Genomic DNA, 19222 nt, shown 5'->3' on the forward strand with positions numbered 1-19222 from the left:
AGGAGCTGTGCTTCAGTTCCAATCACTTCTGAAGCAGCTTGAACCTCTTTATAGGCTGCCAGAATCTCTATTTCAGTTGAAGTGTATCTGGCCTCAGATCCTCTGTATCCCCGACTCCAAAAGCCAAGGGGTCAACCTCAAGTCTCCCCTGGAGCTTTCTGCCAGAGGATCCAGGTAGGACCATTCTCCCCAGCTGTGGTGTAAAGGACATTTTTCACATCTTGCCCCGTACAGACTGGTCCAACGGCTACTGAATGAACTCACTCTCTTTTAATTTGTTCAAAGGCTTGGCATTGCTCAGGGCCCCATTTGAAATCATTCTTCTTCTGGTCACGTAATAGACTGTAATTTGGGATGTGCATTCTCCAGAACCCCACAACACCTAAGAAAACTTGTGTTTCTTTCTTGTTAGCTGGTGGAGAGTTTGCTGGTTTTGATCACATCTGTGGGGATCTGGCAAAGTCCATCTTGCCATTTTATTCCCCAAAATTGAATCTCCTGTGCAGGTCCCTTGACCTTACTCTGTTTTATGGCAAAACAGGCTTTCAGAAAGACTTGGATTATTTTCCTCCCTTTCTCAAAAACTTCTGCTGTATCTTCCCACACAATATTATCATCAATGTATTGCAGGTGTTCTGGAGCTTGCCCCTGTTCCAGTGCAGTCTGGATCAGTCCATGGCAGATGGTAGGGCTGTGTTTCCACCCCTGGGGCAGTAGATTCCATGTGTGCTGGACGCCCCTCCAAGTAAAAACGAACTGTGGCCTGCATTCTGCTGCCAAAGGGATTGAGAAAAACGCATTGGCAATATCATTTGTGGCATCCCACTTGGCTGCCTTTGACTCCAGTTCATTTTGAAGTTCTAGCATGTCCGGTATAGTAGCACTCAATGGTGGTATGACTTCTGCTGCTGTTAGTCTCCACTCTCCATGAGACTTTCACACTGGCCATATGGGGCTATTAAAGGGTGAGCGGGTCCTGCTGATCACTCCTTGGCTCTCCAGTCTACGGATCAGCTTATGGATGGGAATCAAGGAGTCTCGGTTGGTGCAGTATTGCCACCGGTGCACTGTTGTGGTCGCGATTGGCACTTGTTGTTCTTCGACCTTCAGCAATCCCACAACAGGAGGATCCTCTGAGAGACCGGGCAAGGTGGACAGCTGCTTAATTTCCTCCATCTCCAAGGCAGCTATACCAAAAGCCCATCTATACCCTTTTGGGTCTTTGAAGTACCCTCTCCTGAAATAGTCTATGCCAAGGATGCATGGATCCCCTGGACCAGTCACCATGGGGTGCTTTTGCCACTTCCTCCCAGTCAGGCTGATTTCAGCCTCCAGTACAGTCAGCTCTTGGGATCCTCCTGTCACTCCAGAAATACAAATTGGTTCTACCCCTTAATAGCTTGATGGCATCAGGGTACACTGTGCACCGGTATCTACTAGAGCCTTATACTTCTGTGGGACTGATGTGCCAGGCCATCTGATCCACACAGTCCAGTAAACCCGATTGTCCCTCTCCTCCACCTGGCTGGAGGCAGGGCATCTCTAATGGTGATCATAAGATTCTCCACTTACGTCTTGCATAAGGGGATTAGCATTCCTAATCATAGGAGCTGGAGTAAAATCAGCTCTTCCACTCCATCTGGGAAACTGCTCACCAGAGACTGGAGCAGCAACTTTCTTGGGAGGATCCCCACTGACTGCTGCTTTTCTTTGCAGTTCACATACCCATTCCTCCAGATCTGAGGTAGGTTTCCCATCCCACTTTCTCATGTCTCCTCCGTGGTCCCACAGATAAAACCATAGGGTGGTCTGTGGTGTGTACTTCCTCTATCTTCCCTCTCGAGCAGTAGGGCGCCTTCTGTTAATAGCTGAGACGTGGGTTGGTACAGGTGGGGAGCTGGATAGATCGGATAGATCATCTCTCAGTTGTTTGAACTCCTGTGTCAGGAGTTTTTCCACAGCTGAAACAATGGAAGGGGTGAGATCATCTTCGAAATCTCGGAGTTGACGAGTCTCTTCATCCGCTATTGGTGGTGCTTCCTCAGTCCAGGTCACTGATGCCAATGAGTGGGCATATGATGATGGTGTACTCCGTGTAAACTTCCGCCACATGGGTCATGTACATTCAACTTCATCTGGGTCTATGGGTGCATTCCCAGCATCTGGCATATGATAGATCATGTCTGGAATGACTGATTCCCTCAGGGACTGGATGCCTCTCTCATTGTGTTCCACTTGGCTGAGCAACACATAACATTGTCCTTGTGGGGATACCTTTCCTTCATAGCTGTCAAAAGCCACCTCCAAAGGCTGAGGGCTCGTTCCTCTTTTGCAATCGCTTTGTCAATTCCTCCTTCCCTAGCAAGTGATCCCAGCTGCTTGGCTTCCCTACCTTCTAGTTCGTGATTAGTCTGCCCCATCGTCCCAGCATTGGAGCAACCAGGTGACAATGTGCTCCCCTGGAAGATGGCTGAAATATTTTCGCATATTCCACAGCTCAGTCGAGGTCTAGGATCGAGAAGTTACCTCTTCCTCTTCCTCTGATTCCTCTATTAACTCTTGTTCAGATGCCATCCCCTGTAGTAAGTGCATTGGGTCTTCATCTTCACTGCACGAGCGGGTCTTTGTGACTCTAATTTGCTTTTCCCCTTGCTTATAGGAGCAACCAATATTGGCATGGATTGGACCTTTGGAGCAGTTGCAGTGTCTTTCACTGTTGTTGGAGTAGCTGCAGTGTCTGTCACTGGGGTTGGAGCAGCTGCAGTGTCTTTCACTGTGGTTGGAGTGGCTGCAGTGTCTGTTTTTGGGATTGGTGTAGCTGATGTGCTTGGGGGTTGAGCAGCTGCATTGTCTGCTGCTTTGCCATCAGATCCAAAGACATCTTTTTCCAGAGTCGTACTGTAGGCATAGGCCAAGCTCCAGCACGTTGCAGCAAGTTGTCCCTCTCTGGTATTGCCAGAATGACAGCACACCTCATTTAAGTGTTTTATTAGTTTTTCTGGATTTTGCACTTTTTCAGGGGTGAAGTTCCAAAGCACTGGAGAGGCCCAATGGCCCTGGTGCTTGCCCATACAATACCACACATCTTGCCATTCATGACTGTCCAGCCTCAGGGAAAATCTCTTGGTGGTCCTCCTCTATCATCGTTTAACCCTAGACAAGACCCGAGCCCGAACCTGCTTAACTTTCAAGATCAGATGAAATAGGGCATTCTCAAGGTGGTATGGCCATGGGTAAAACACATGCTGTATGTATGTGTGGCAACATGCTGATCCCCAGCAAAAGCAGCAGGCAGGTTTGAAGGTTAGTCAAAGGCCATCCAAAACCTTTAGAATTCTGAAATACTGCTGTAAAGAGCCTGGTGGAGGAGCAGGGGGTGTAAGGGAATGCCTCCTTCATAGGTTGACCCCCCGAGGAGGAAAAAAAAGATGTGTAATTGCTAAAAAATTCCATTATATGCCTCCCAAAGTATAGCGGTGATGACCATGCTGAGAATGCATGCCAGACCAGTTTCACGATCAATGATTTTGTGGTATTGCAAGTAATTAACATGAAGTACAGAGAAACGGTAACCTTAGCCCAGGCCCCCCAGTCGATAAACACTAAAACAGCAAATACTGGCTGTAAGTAAGGTACAACATGCTGAAAATCTGAGACCAAGCACAACAACTCTGAGAGCAAATAAATCAACAATGTGATGAGTGACTATTAATCTGAAACAATGAATGCTTATCACAAATATGATTAGACACACTCCGGTCAGATCTGTCATTATCTCAACCCTTTGTGCCCCATGTTGTGTGCCAAAAAGAACTGTCGTGGTTTAAGACCAGCCGGTAACTTGGAACCACGCAGCTGCTCGCTCACTCCCCTCTTTCTTCCTCCCCCTGCTCCCGGAGGGATGGGGAGGAGAATCAAAAGAATGTAACAACTCCCATGGGTTGGGATAAGAGCAGTCCAGTAACTAAGGTACCATATAAAACCACTACTACCACCACCAATAATAATAATGATAAGGGAAATAACAAGGGGAGAGAATATAAAACTGAAAGGGGAAAAGGAAAAGAAAGCAATAAACACAAGTGATGCACAATGCAATTGCTCACCACCCGCCAACCGATACCCAGCCCAACCTGAGCAGTGATCTGGGCCCTCCGGCTAACTCCCAGTTTCTATACTGGGCATGATGTGCTGTGGTATGGAATACCCCTTTGGCTGGTTTGGGTCAGGTGTCCTGTCTCTGCTTCCTCCTGGCTTCCCGTGTCCCTCCTCCCTGGCAGAGCATGAGACTAAAAAGTCCTTGATCAGAGTAAGCATTACTTAGCAAAACCTAAAAACATTGGTGTGTTATCAGCATTTTTCTAAGGTGTTCCAGGCTAGGTTGGATGGAGTCTTGGGTGATATGTTTTAGTGCGAGATGTCCGTGCCCATGGCAGGGGGGTTGGAACTAAACATTACTTAGCAACAACTAATAACATTGGTGTGTTATCAGCATTGTTCCCAGGCTAAAAGTCAAAAACACAGCACTGCATCAGCTACTAAGATAAAAATAACTTCTACAGCTGAGCTCAGGGCAGGAGCATAAGAAACTGATTTGGGGCAGCAAGAAAGGGGGTCTATTTTTGGCTTCTGTATCAGCAAGTGTGATGGTTTTTTTTTCCCTGACTGCACCTGTACAGCACCATCCCCTATCATTAGGGTGACTTGGGTGAGTAAAACCACTGGTATGATTGACTGTGCACAATTAGGCTTGGTGTGGTTGATACTTATTGTCACAGGTAAGCCACAGGATGCTTCATGTTCCTTACTTTGTGGTGTTACATTTCAAAGGATGACTATATCCCTATTGAGTTTGGGTGGAGTACAGGAACAATAGCTGTATTTGCTCTGCCTGGTCTGCCTTGTCTTCTTTTGAAATATCAGAACCAGTGTCTTTCATTTATCAACAGTAACGAATTACTTGCAGGATGCAGTAGAGTGTTTACACTCTTAAACTTGTTTTATACACACACTTAAACCCAGAGTATTTCACTCTGCTGCTTCCTGTTAGAAAATGTAAATTCTGAAACAGTCCTTACAGGGCAAAGATGGGAAGGGTCATTGGTGCATCCCAAATGCAGGGTACAAAAACCAAACCAATACCCCAGGCTGATGGAGGACACATGGAACTGAGCATGCAGGCCAGGAAATCATCTCTCAACTACAGTGTGCAACCAAAGTGGGGATCACCCCTCAAGACAGCCCAAAGACATATTTAAGCATTGATGTAGAACTCAATGAATGTACAACGTGTTGTTCAAGCAGAGCCAGAGGGGAAGAAGAATGAGAGTTTGGAGAGATTTGCATCCTGTCACGGAGGTCTGGACTGTGCCTTTGCAGTCTCTGAAACATCAGGTCATGGGTATCTTTGTTGATTTAGTTTAACATAATCCAGGAGTTTTTAATCACATTTCAGGCTATTAAATGAGTGAGAAGAGTATCACTGGAATTTAGCTTCATAACTCCACTCTAAACAGATTTTAAACCTCATATCTAGGTAAAAACAAATTTAGAAGTAACTAACTGATTACCTCTAGCAGAAGATTTTCCATCAACATTTGATCAACCCCTTCCCTTCCCTACACATTAAAGTCAGATTTTTGCATAATTATTTTTCCCCATTTGGAAACAAAGTTTAGAGTCTTCTTCAAAATTAAGGGGTTTTTTTTGGTTTGTTTTTTTTTTGTTCAAGCTCTGTGCCACCTCACCAGAATAACTTGCTTGATTCTGGTATGAAACAGAAAAGATTATTTTTGAAAGAAAAAGAGGAGAAAGGAAAAAAAAATCAGAAAAGTTTGCCAAGCAAGAATAAACTTGTATGTGTATTTGAAGCTTTCACATAAAATCCACCTTGGATCAGTCTGTACCCTAAATGTTCATGAATGAATGGGGTTCTCAATAGCCCGAGCAAAAATACCTTGGTGGGCGGATGCTCAGTTGTCCATTCCATGCCACTTCCCTTCTGCCATGGCCCAAGTGATCTGCAGTTACAAGCAGCACTTACACCCTGTAGCATCTCGTGCTCTTTGCATCGGCTGGGAGGTTTTCTCTGCCACGTTGTCCATGTGGACTTCAGAAACTCCCCATACAGAGCACTCAGGAGGTCTAAGCTTTACTAACATGGAAGGAGATGCTGCAGAGTAGCACATGACCATCCAGGTGGAAACAGAGCTGTGGGTGCTGTGCAGGGTACCACTGCCACCAAACCCAGGGCAGCATCCTAGAGCCCCGAGTACAATGACCTTGAAGTCCTTAATTTGTCCAGATGAAAGTGAGAAGCTCTTATAGGAACTGGACCAGTCATTTTCAAGGTATTGGCTCGTGCTACACTTTGAGTGTAATAATCCCCTGGTGATTTCCTACCTGGATTTATTCAAGCAAATTGCTGTAATTTTAGGGATGTGCATTGATATGGGAAAACTTCATTCATCTGGAAACATATTGCTGATTGAAAGTAAATCATCTTAGGTAAAACAGAAACAGTATGGGATTTATTTTCCCTGGTAGGCAATTGGAAGTCTCTACGTATGTCTTTTATGGTGATGGAGACAGTTTGAAGCCACAATGTTTCCTGAATTTAGCAGGAAACATTTCAGAGGCATTGGCTTGAGGTTTTGGAGTGGTGACGAAGTGCAGGAGACAAGGCAGGGCTGTGTCAGTCAGGAAGGGAGAACCTGCATGCAGAGCTGTGAAAGGGATCAAGGATACTGAGAGCTGGAAGGAAGAGGGGGAGAAGGAATGTCCACAACAGGCTCCACTGCTGAGCACTTCCATCTCTCTCCCTCTGGCACAAGAAGGGCAAGTTGTGTAAGATTAAATGTCTTCAGACCAGCTGTGTTTAAGGAACTTCTTATTCCATACTTCAAGGCTCTGCTGGTGCCATCTCAGAAATGCAAACACTTCTTGAGAGCTCTTGGAGGGCAGGTGTGGTACCAGAAGACAAGGAAAAAATGTAAACATGGTGTATAAATATAGAGGGAGAAAAGAGCAGTAAGAATTATAGACCAGTCAACTTCTAGAAGCTTCAAGAGAATTGAACTATCCATCAAACAATCTGTAAGCACCTAGGAGATAAAAAGGGAGATGAGTGACATCCAGCATGTATTATACAAAAATGAGACATGTTAAACTGATCTCATTTGGTTTCTCAGCAGATGTAGGAGAGGAATAGTTGGTGCCATATCTAAATTTTGGGAAGGGTTTGACATGGTCCCACATGACTGTCATAAAGTGACCTGAAAAAACTGTAGATGAAACTACGTCAGATCTTACACAAAAATGGATGAGTAGCACATCTCATTCCCAAAGAATACAGTTACCGGTGGCTCATGGTGAGAGCAGAGGGCTCTGTCAACCAGGACTCTGCAGGGGTCTGGGTTGATTTTCTTCAAAATTTTCATCAATGAAAAATGGATGAAAAGACATAATTACATCTGGCAGTGATGTGGAGCCGGTAGAAGTGCTTCAGCACATGGGAGGATAAGCTTTACAGCTTAAAATGGTCTTGTCAGGTTAGAGGAGTGAGGACTAGGTCTAGTCTGGGGCACTGTGCCTCAAGAAGGAGGAAGACCCAGTTGGAGAAGGTGTAGGGAAGAGTCATTGCATTTACTAAACCTGGCTTAGGTTGGAAGGGCTACAAGGAAAGTGCCAGAATAGACTGGAGCAGGGAGGGGGGAAACTAGCCTCTGCTCCAGGAGGTTTTCGGGATAGATGGACAAGTATTCCCACCAGGAGTGACCTAGGCAAACTGGCTTCTTGCTTGGATCAGCCCCAAGCTGAGATCCAGCCCCACCATGGTGGAGCTGTCATGTGCTTTGTTCAGAGCTGCCACTTGACTGCTGGGGCAGTGCTGTCAGCAGGGACATACGGCAACATTATCTTTGGCTTTGCCTTTTGAATACATTCATTTTGTAGTGAGAGGCTGAAGGCATGTAAGTGCTGTGTTGAATGGAAGCCAAAGCAAGCTGCTACACAGAATGCACCCCCTGTTTCCATGTATTTCATTTATTTTGTAATTAAGCAATAATCGCTGAGGCGCACTGGGCACTTCTTCAGGATTAATGACTTGCTGGGGGACAGCAGAAGATCTGATCTGCAGTGGAATCATTTTTCCCAGCAAATGCCTGTCTGTTAATGCCATTCCAAAATGAGTATGACAATATAATGTGCAAGCATATGGAGTTTGCTGTTAGCAGCTGACATTCATAGGTGCATTAGACAATCAGGTTGCTTCAGTTGTCTCTCACTGTTTCATTAGGCATTTGGTGAATGAAATGGCTTTTAAATTGCTCAGAATCACTTTTTAAAATTACAGCATTGTCTCCCCCCTCCACAGCCCCCAGGGATCCTCTTAAATCCCTTTTCTTCCTTTGCCCTGTAGAGAACTGGCTCCAGTATGGCAAAGAGGAACCTGCCTGCAGCAGTTCCCTTTGTATTTCAGAGACAGAGAAAAATACAAGCCATTTAGAAACAGAGGATTCACATTTTTAGTGCTGAAAAACCTCTGTTCCCATTAATTTGTGGGTTGCTTAAGAAGTAGCCCACCCTGCCTGAACCTTTAAAGACTTCTCAGTCTTGACGCACTGCTCACTTCTTAGTTCCTACACCCTGTGCATTTTTAATGGCCACAGCTCCCTACAGTATCCAAACCCCACTACTTCTTGTCTCCTGCAGCACACAAGCTGGCTCCAGCCATGCCCCATAACAACATACCTCCCAAGAGTGTCGTTGGAGCTTTAGATGCCCTGAAGGCAGTAAAGCACAACAGCAGGCAAGAAGAAAGGTGTCCCCCAAACGGTTAGCAGCAGCATGAACATTTCCAAAGGACTATGGAAAAAGCTGCCATAGGAGCTCAGCCATCAGCTAGCCAAGGCAAGCAAGAGGAGAAACATTTGCTAGAAGCATATAAGACAATAAACCAGTTCAGAGTGTGTCGTGGTTTGAGCCCAGCCAGTAACTCAGAACCACGCAGCCACTCTCTCACTCCCCCCCTTCTTCCTCCCCCCGCTCCCAGAGGGATGGGGAGAAGAATCGGAAGAATGTAACTCCCACGGGTTGAGATAAGAGCAGTCCAGTAACTAAGGTATAATACAAAACCACTACTGCTACCACCAATGATAATAATGATAAGGGAAATAACAAGGGGAGAGGATACAATTGCTCACCACCCGCCGACCTATACCCAGCCCGACCAGAGCAGTGATCTGGGCCTTCCGGGTAACTCCCCCTGGTTTCTATACTGGGCATGACGTGCTGTGGTATGGAATACCCCTTTGGCTAGTTTGGGTCAGGTGTCCTGTCTCTGCTTCCTCCCGGCTTCCCCTCCTCCCTGGCAAAGCATGAGACTGAGAAAGTCCTTGGTCGGAGTAAACATTACTTAGCAACAACTAAAAACATCGGTGTTATCAGCGTTGTTCCCAGGCTGAAAGTTAAAAAACACAGCACTGCACCAGCTACTAAGAAGGAGGAAAATGACTGCTATAGCTCAACCCAGGACAGAGTGTTACTGCAAAAGTGTGTCCTAGCAGGCTTTGGAACAGCACTAGTCAGTGGGGATTTGCTTGCTCACATATTAAGTAGTGTGCTAACTGCATGATTGATTAATCTGTAGGTACTTCCTACAGTAAAACTTCAATCCTGGCATCCACAGTGCTTCTTCCAGTTGCTGTGGCTGCCTTCTCAGAGAGATTTCACAGAACAACAATGGGGGTGGTTTTTCTCCATGCTCTTTTATGTCCCCTTGTAAAGTAATGCCTTTATGGCTGTGCTTTGAAGGATGTCAGCATGCTGCCCAGTCAGCAGTGTGGTCACTGAGGGATCCCTGAGCCACTCTCCATCACTTAATTTTGCCCCTTCAGCACAAAGAAAGAGCCCTGTTACTTGATAGGGAGCTTACTGGCTGGGAGTATTTAGAAACACAGAGTGTTTATAAGTGAAAATGTCAGATGTCAGGCAACAACTTCACAGCACAAGGCCAGAGATGGTTTAAACTCTGAAGAAGACTTTTCAGCCCTCTTTTTGCCATATCAAGACCCTAGTTAATGCCTGTCAGTGAAAGGCAGAAACAAAGCCAGCCCAAGGTGCAGATGTCACTCCGATCTCCACCAGCATGGAAAGGCAGAAACAAAGCCAGCCCGAGGTGCAGACGCCACTCTGATCTCCACCAGCATGGTCAATGGCCTGACCAAACAGATTTCAGCTGCATCCTCTTGTGGCTCTTACACTGCCCCTCATGCCTGTCCTCTTCTCACCCCTTTCTTCACTCAGGTTGCCCAGAGAAGCTGTGGCTGCCCCATCCCCAGTAGTGTTCAAGGCCAGGTTGGACGGGGCTTGGAGCAACCTAGTCTAGTGGAAGTTTTCCCTGCCTGGGGAAGGGGTTGGAACTAGATGAACTTTGAGGTCCCTTCCAACTCAAAACATTCTATAATCCTATGATTCTTACCCCCCTCTTACATTTCCTTCTCTTAGTTGCCCCAGAACCAACATTCAGTCCCCCCTGCTCCAAATCCCAACCCTGAGCCAACCAAACAGAAAGAATGAATTATTTCTGGAGATGCTTTTGCTAACCACCTGCCTGCCTCCCATGGGATCCCTGCTCTGCTGAGCTCATTGCTGTCATGCTCAGAGCTGGGAGGAACCAGCGCTGTACAGTCTCCCTTGAATGTGAACAGGATTGATGCAGATCCTTGTGCTTTGTGCCAGCCGTAATTCTTCAGGTTTGACTGCAACTTTTGACAAAGAACACATTTCCCAGAAGTTCTGCAACTTATCTGAGTAACAGTAAATGATCCATGAGATCCAGTGCTGACACACAGCTCTGCTGGCTCCCCTCCTTCCCCTTTACTCAAATGCTGCTATTCCAAACCTTGGCACAAGCACTGGATTCACACAAAATAAAAGACTATAAATCTACTATTGCCATACTCTTCATCAAAATCAAAACTAGCTATAGAAGAAATTTTGACACATTGGCAAGTTCGGATTTACTAAGTCAGAAAGGTTTTCACCCAGCCCCCCCCTCCCTGCTCTTCTCAAATCAACAGCTCCTTGTGCTGTTTCCAGCACGCCAGCACCATTCCCCCTTCCTGGAGCTGGGGTACCTGAGCAGGGGGCTCTGCCCAGTTCCTCAGATCAGTAGCTTAAAAATTTCCTGGACATCAATTAAATTGTCTTGGGCTATCTTTACTTGTAGTCATATTTTTCCAGGACTTGGAGAGTGTTGGAGCAGCTCCTCCCAGGAGCTCAGTGTTCAGTGACATGTGAGCAAAGGTTGTGGTGGGGAGAGCAGAGAGTTGGCCACTTGTATTAGAAAACCTTTTGTGAGCTGCACATCAGGGGAAGTAGATCCATGTCTTTGTCAGCATGTTTCTATCAATCATCAATCATCAGCCTTGTTCTTCATATAGTCGTCTGTTAACAACACGGGGCTGGCATCCAGACCCATTCTCCACCACTACCCCAGCACTGTATCTATTGCAAGCTCACTGTGATTCCTGCTAGTGCTGCCTCTCCCCAGGGGGGTGCCAGCACTGGCCAGGATCTTGGTTGGTGTACATTTGATTTAGAAAAAAAGGAAACAAAACCCCATGTTATAGACAGGATGAGAGCTTTACCAGTGACCAGATCTATTACTGAAGGACTCTTCTCTTGTCCAGTGAGATCTGAGGATGAGCAAGCAAGGACTTCATTTTGCCTAAGCAGATCATCCTCCCTGCTGGTATTTAAGAGACAGGATCATAACTTATGCCTTCACTGAGAAGAATTATTGTCAAACACAATTAGCTCTGCAAATCCGAACTGTCTTCTAGACACACCGGGATTAGTTCTGCTTAGTTCTTGAGTTACTTAGGGTTGAAGAAATTATAGGGTCAATCTTCCAACCTGAGCAAAGGACTGCAAGAACTTGTTCCATCATTCCTTTTGTGGAGTTTAATAGAGACTAACACACAGAGCATCCAGCGTGCGGAGCTGATTGATAGGATGTGGGTCTCATTCCCACCAGGATTTGGGTCTCATTCCCACCTTGCTTCGGGAGGGGATAACATAACATGCCTTGAGGCAGCAAAAATCCCAGCACTGTTCTTAAAGTAGAGGGAAGGAGGGAGGAGGAGTGAAGGGTTGTAAATACTTTTAAGTGCTACACAGCTAAGTCACTTCCCCTATTCATGCCTGTGTCCCCATGTGTTCAGGGCTATTTCAACTCTGGTTCCTTTTGTAAGGCACCCCAGGTGTCTTTCTATCACTTGTTTCAGTGGTTAAGATCTGATCTGATGGTCATTGTAAGCATTGAACATATTTCCACAGACCTTGACAGGGAAGGTAATGTAGGACCTGGCACCCCCATTCTGTGACCGGTCAGCATGCAAACATGAGGATCTCCGGGCTCTGGTGTTTGCAGTTTGGTTGGGAGGGAGGTACCGTATGCACCGACCCTGCACAAAACCTCCTTGAGAGAGAGCAAAAGGCATGCTAATTCCAGGCACTGGGCTCAGACACATGACTGGTGAACAACCAGAAAGGTTTAAAAAGAAATGCTGACTGAATTAAGTGAATCGAGCTGGCAGATGTGCTCTTCAAGAGAGCACAGCTCTCTTTTAAATGTCTCCCCCACTGAAATGACATTCTTAAGAGGTTTTTGTCCTTTGCATTTTCTTCAGGATCATCCATGAGGATGGCTTCTCTGGAGAAGATGTGAAGCAGTACAAGCCAGTGGTCTACAGCAACACTATACAGTCACTGGCAGCGATTGTACGTGCCATGGATACCTTGGGCATCGAATACGGTGACAAGGAGCGACGGGTAAGTTAAAATCACCACTGCTTGGGTACAGAGAGCTGAGCACTTGGAGACTCGAGCACAAACAGGAGGCATTTGCACAATCTGAATACCTTGGAGGCAGAAGGAGGGAGGGGGGGAAGATCTACATCACCATTATATGCCTATTGCATATGCAGGTTGTGCAAACAACAGAGGCACAGGCACAACTGCATATGACATGCCATTTGTACACCTATGCTAGGAAGTGTAGCCCTGGGGACCTCCGTGTCACAACAGCCACAATCTCTCGTGCCCTGATACTAGCCAGGCCAGTACAAAACAATTCTGTTACCTAGGGACAGCCTAGAGAGAGGTACTGGCAGACTTGGGGAAACAGGGAGAATGTGTGTCCTGTCTACTGTGCACGTGCTGCATCCACAGGCTGCAAGGAGAGGTGTCTCGGGGAGAAGTCTTGATGCTGTTCAAATCCCTTCCACCAGCCTGCTCATGCAGGAAAGCTTTTAGAATTAACTTGACTTTTTTGGGGGCTGGACTGGCTCTGCCTTTCCTTTTTGCATTTCTGGCTCAGACCAAGCCCACACAGAGAAAGTCAGAGCTCTAGAGAAGTCAAGACCACCCTTTTTGCATGCTGCCATCCCAGAGAAAGTAAAACTACTTGGTTTCACTGGAAATAAAATAATTTCAGATTAAAGACCTGGTAAAGGCAAAGTCCTATATGCCACTGAGTTAGTCACGACTATTTTTAGGTAGCTATCAATCAAATGACAGATGTATGACATACCCCAAACTCCTTATCTGAGGGCTGATAATAAAAGCATTCACTAGAAAGGATGCCAAAATCCTGCTGTGGTGTTACTGTATGAAGAGGTACCTTATTTCTCCCAGTCACAAAGGGGTATTTTGATTTCTTTGCATCTAGGGATTTTTCCCACAAGAACTCTAAATTCTGGAGACGTTTCCATCTCAAACATAGAGATGATACCATAATGGAGTTCTTGTGAGCTTGACGAGAACTAATGGTGATGGCTTTCGAACAGACTACATTAATCTGTTGATTACTTGGTGACTCAGCTCTCAGCAAGCTAAAAACCTATGCTCAGGAAAACAGAAACAAATCATTCTCTATGTCTGATAGTCTGTGGCAGACAGATTTAAAATGTAAAATTTCTTTTTTTTTTTTTAAATGACTGAAGTCCTAGTTTGAGGAGGGAGACTCAGCACTGTTTTAGTGCAAGGCCTGGCAAAGTATGGGGTGTGGAGGGGGAGAGCTGTTATCAGGACTGCCAGGAATGAGAGATGGAGTACTGGGCTACACAAAATGTCGTGTCTGTTCCTATTCCTATGGAAAAGATGCCAAGTGTTCCTGGGATCATACAATAACTGAGGCTGGAAAGGAGCTTGGGAGGTGTCTAGCCCATCCTTCTGCTCAAGCAAGGTCAGCTCTGAGGTCAAACCGGGTTTCTCAGGGCTTTATCCCATCAGGTCTGAAATCTTCCAAGGATGGGGACTGTACAGCCTCTTTGGGCAGTCTGGTCCACTGCTTTGCTGTCATGATGAAAAGGTTTCTCCTTATGTCGCGTGAAACATTCTTGTTTCAAATAATGCTTTTTGGCAGTAGGGATCCTGAGTTATGCTTTACAAAGTAAAAAGTAAGTTAGATTAAGTTCTCCTCAACATAGTTTCCCCTAAGGTATGAAGTCCTAGAGGAATTACTCCTTTCTTACAATGGTGTTATGCTGACTGTGTACAGACAAGCCTGCAACAAACCAATATAAACCAAACAACAGTCTGGGAGGAATGATTCAGAGTATCTTCTCCCTTCATAGATGGGAGTAATATTCCTGCATCTAGCAGTAGATGAAGGGGAAAGAAACCAAGTCTTGCAGGCCGTGGTCTTCCACTTGCTCCTTTCTCTTAGTCAACCTCCACAGAAAGTTGCTGGTATTAGTAAGAAATATAGCATTTATTTTAATCTTACAAAGAAGCACATGGCTTCTGCTCCCCCACTTTTGTTATTAGAATCATAAAATCATAGAATCATAGAATAGTTAGGGTTGGAAAGGACCTTAAGATCATCTAGTTCCAACCCCCCTGCCATGGGCAGGGACACCTCACACTAAACCATGTCACCCAAGACTCCATCCAACCTAGCCTTGAACACCTGAGAACAACACTGATAACACACCGATGTTTTTAGTTGTTGCTAAGTAATGCTTACCCCAATCAAGGACTTTTCAATCTCATGCTATGCCAGTGAGGAGGGGCACAAGAAGCCAGGAGGAAGCAGAGACAGGACATCTGACCCAAACCAGACAAAGGGGTATTCCATACCACAGCACATCATGCCCAGTATATAAACTGGGGGGAGTCACCTGGAAGGCCCAGATCACTGCTCGGGTCGGGCTGGGTATCGGTCGGCGGGTGGTGAGCAATTGTATTGTGCATCACTTGGGTTTATTGTTTTCTTTTCCTTTTCCCCTTTTAGTTTCATATTCTCTCCCCTTCTTGTTTCCCTTATCATTATTATTATTCGTGGTGGTGGTGGTAGTAGTAGTAGCTTTGTATTATACCTTAGTTACTGGACTGTTCTTATCTCAACCTGTGGGATTTACATTCTTTCAATTCTCCTCTCCATCCCTCCAGGAGGGGGGGGGAAGAAGGGGGAGAGTGAGCGAGTGGCTGTGTGGTTCTGAGTTACCGGCTGGGCTTAAACCACGACACTGGCTCACAGAAGGTTCATGGCCTGAGGGGAGCACCTAGGTCCTTGTTTTGTATCCTTCAGCACAGGGAGGCAGGCGTATGTCCTGCCAAATCATGGCACGTTACCACCACGCACAACTCAAGGTCAGTCTGGAGCTCCAGAAAAGCTGTGCAAGTGCTGAGTCACAAATCCTTTACATGTTGCAAGAAGGCAGGCAAAAATGGAGCAGTCAGCGAGGAGACAGGAGCTGGATGCAGGAGGAGCAGCATTAGTGTGTGTTCCTCATCTCCAGGGCCATCACTGCCCGAGGGCTGGATCACCCACTAGCCAAGAGCAAGGGGGTACATGGAGGAAGAGGGGCAGAGGCTTGGTCTTGCCTGGCAACTCAAGACCCTCCAGCTGGCCTGTAGGCCACTGCTTAGTCTTTACCTTTATAATCAGATTAACAGCAGTAAAGAGTCAGGCCATAACACGTAGCCTCTGGATTAAATGGTTCTCTAAAGTGCAAATGTATTAATAAAGCAAGCTCCTCACTGATTCCCTTTCACTGCACACAGGCAGAGTAAATGGGAAATGGAAATGTAAAGTGAGGAATCCAGAAGTTGGCACAAGTGTTTGGAACTGATCAAGCAGGAAGGGCAGGGAAGTGATGGATTTTCATCTCTCCATTTGAAGAGCCAGTTCCGTAGTCTAGCTTTAGAAATTCCAACCAGAAGAAGTGTAAAGTCTCTTCCTTGGTGGGTCAATGCTGACCTCAGAAGCTGCTTGGAAATGCAACACCCATGATCCCACTACAGGCTGGTATGGAAACTGCTGTAAAGCATGTTCATATTAGCATAAACCAGACAGAAACAGGCTGAAATTGTACAGAAATCACTCAACAGAGAATCCCAGTAACAGTCATGTGGCTCAGATACAAGTGTCTGAGGTGGCAGGGTCACAGGTACAGCACTTGGGGGCTGGAGGTGGCAGGCAGTGACCTTCACATTGAACATTTTTCCCAGTGGGAGTCTGGAAATGTCTCTGCTTCAGCTATGAAAGGGAAAGCTAAAAAGCTGCTAAAGCATTAAAAAATTTTGATAGGGAATTTTTTTTTTCAGGTATTGAAGCAAAATGTGTCTGTGGTGACCTTATGCTGTATATAGCGCGTAACTCAAGAACTGGGAGATCTTAAATATTGGCTAGTAATATTAAAAAATTGGCTAGTAATATTAAAAAATAAATAAGTTTAGTGTAATTGAATGGCCCCCTGAGGCAGTTGGCTGTCGTGGTTTAAGCCCAGCCGGTAACTCAGATCCACGCAGCTGCTCACTCATTCCCTAACTTCTTCCCCCCACACTCCTGGAGAGATGGGGAGGAGAATCGAAAGAATATAAATCCCACAGGTTGAGATAAGAACAGTCCAGTAACTAAGGTATAATACAAAACTACTACTACCACCACCAATAATAATAATGATAAGGGAAATAACAAGGGGAGAGAATACAATTGCTCACCACCTGCCATCCGATACCCAGCCTGACCTGAGCAGTGATCTGGGCCTTCCGGGTAACTCCCCCCAGTTTATATACAGGGCATAGAATCATAGAATCATAGAAGAGTTAGGGTTGGAAAGGACCTTAAGATCATCTAGTTCCAACCCCTCTGCCATGGGCAGGGACACCGCACACTAAACCATGTCACCCAAGACTCCATCCAACTTGGCCTTGAACACCGCCAGGGATGGAGCATTCACAACTTCCTTGGGCAACCCATTCCAGTGCCTCACCACCCTCACTGTAAAGAACTTCTTCCTTATATCTAACCTAAACTTCCCCTGTTTAAGTTTGAACCCTTTACCCCTTGTCCTACCACTACAGTCCCTAATGAAGAGTCCCTCCCCAGCATCCTTGTAGGCCCCCTTCAGGTACTGGAAGGCTGCTAGGAGGTCTCCATGCAGCCTTCTCTTCTCCAGGCTGAACAGCCCCAACTTTCTCAGCCTGTCTTCATACGGGAGGTGATCCAGCTCCCGTATCATCCTCGTGGCCCTCCTCTGGACTTGCTCCAACAGTTCTGTGTCCTTTTTATGTTGAGGACACCAGAACTGTACACAATACTCCAAGTGAGGTCTCATGAGAGCAGAGTAGAGGGGCCGGATCACCTCCTTTGACTTGCTGGTCACGCTTCTTTTGATGCAGCCCAGGATACGGTTGGCTTTCTGGGCTGCAAGCGCACATTGAAGCCAGCTCATGTTCAGTTTCTCATCAACCAGCACCCCCAAGCCCTTCTCTGCAGGGCTGCTCTGAATCTCTTCTCCACCCAACCTGTAGCTGTGCCTGGGATTGCCCCCACCCAGGTGTAGGACCTTACACTTGGCTTGGTTAAACTTCATGAGGTTGGCATCGGCCCACCTCTCAAGCGTGCCAAGGTCCCTCTGGATGGCATCCCTTCCCTCCAGTGTATCAACTGAACCACACAGCTTGGTGTCGTCAGCAAACTTGCTGCGGGCGCACTCAATCCCACTGTCCATGTTGCCAACAAAGATGTTGAACAGGATCGGTCCCAACACCAATCCCTGAGAGACGCCACTCCTTACTGGTCTCCAGCTGGACACTGAGCCATTGACCACAACTCTCTGCGTGTGGCCATCGAGCCAGTTCTTTATCCACCAAGTGGTCCATCCATCAAATCGATGTCTTTCCAGTTTAGAGACAAGGATGTCATGTGGGACAGTGTCAAACGCTTTGCACAAGTCCAGGTAGATGACATCAACTGCTCTGCCACTGTCTGTTCTGTAGCCCCATCATAGAAGGCTACCAAATTGGTCAGGCAGGATTTCCCCTTAGTGAAGCCATGTTGGCTGTCACCAACCTCATTGTTTTTCATGTGCCTTAGCATGCTTTCCAGGAGAATCTGCTCCAAGATTTTGCCAGGCACAGAGGTGAGACTGACTGGTCTGTAGTTCCCTGGGTCTTCTATTTTCCCCTTCTTGAAAATGGGGGTTATATTACCCTTTTTCCAGTCATCGGGAACTTCACCTGACTGCCACGATTTTTCAAATATGATGGACAGTGGCTTAGCAACTTCATTCGCCAGCTCCTTCAGGACCCACAGATGGATTTCATCAGGTCCCATGGACTTGTGCCCATTCAGGCTGTTTTAAGATGTTATCGAACTTGATCCTCTCCTACAGTGGGCCCAAGGTCTTCATTCTCACAGACCCTGCATCTGCCTTCCGAGACTTGGGTGGTGTGGTCAGAGCACTTGCTGGTGAAGACTGAGGCAAAGAAGTCATTGAGAACCTCGGGCTTCTCCAAATCCAGGGTAGCCAGTTCTCCCGATAGCTTCCGGAGAGGGCCCACATTGTCCCTAGTCTGTCTTTTATTTGTTACATACCTATTGAAATTCTTCCTGTTATCAGCATGATGTGCTGTGGTATGGAATACCCCTTTGGCCAGTTTGGGTCAGGTGTCCAGTCTCTGCTTCCTCCTGGCTTCCCGTTCCCCTCCTCACTGGCAGAGCATGAGACTGAAAAAGTCCTTGATCGGAGTAAGCATTACTTAGCAACAACTAAAAACATCGGTGTGTTATCAGCATTGTTCCCAGGCTAAATTTCGAAAACACAGTACTGCACCAGCTACTAAGAAGGAGAAAAATGACTGCTACGGCTGAACCCAGGACGCTGGCAAAGGGAGCCACGTGACCTGGAGCTGCATCTACCCTGCT

The 19222-nt window shown here is 46.4% G+C and overlaps 1 protein-coding gene across 5 annotated transcripts in view; it reads left to right on the forward strand.

Annotated features, from left to right (window-relative positions):
• LOC115618940 (guanine nucleotide-binding protein G(o) subunit alpha) overlaps positions 1–19222 on the forward strand; it is a 195765-nt gene that overhangs the window by 65314 nt on the left and 111229 nt on the right. For 3 of the 5 annotated variants that reach the window (XM_030510912.1, XM_030510909.1, XM_030510911.1), the window contains exon 3: positions 12696–12837. In XM_030510912.1, the coding sequence (XP_030366772.1) occupies positions 12696–12837 (142 nt within the window). Of the gene's footprint in view, positions 1–12695; positions 12842–15044; positions 15080–19222 lie in introns of all 5 variants that reach the window. The other 2 variants (XM_030510914.1, XM_030510913.1) reach the window with 2 other exon arrangements.

Source organism: Strigops habroptila, chromosome W (assembly GCF_004027225.2).
Source record: "Strigops habroptila isolate Jane chromosome W, bStrHab1.2.pri, whole genome shotgun sequence".
NCBI classification, from domain to species: domain Eukaryota; kingdom Metazoa; phylum Chordata; class Aves; order Psittaciformes; family Psittacidae; genus Strigops; species Strigops habroptila.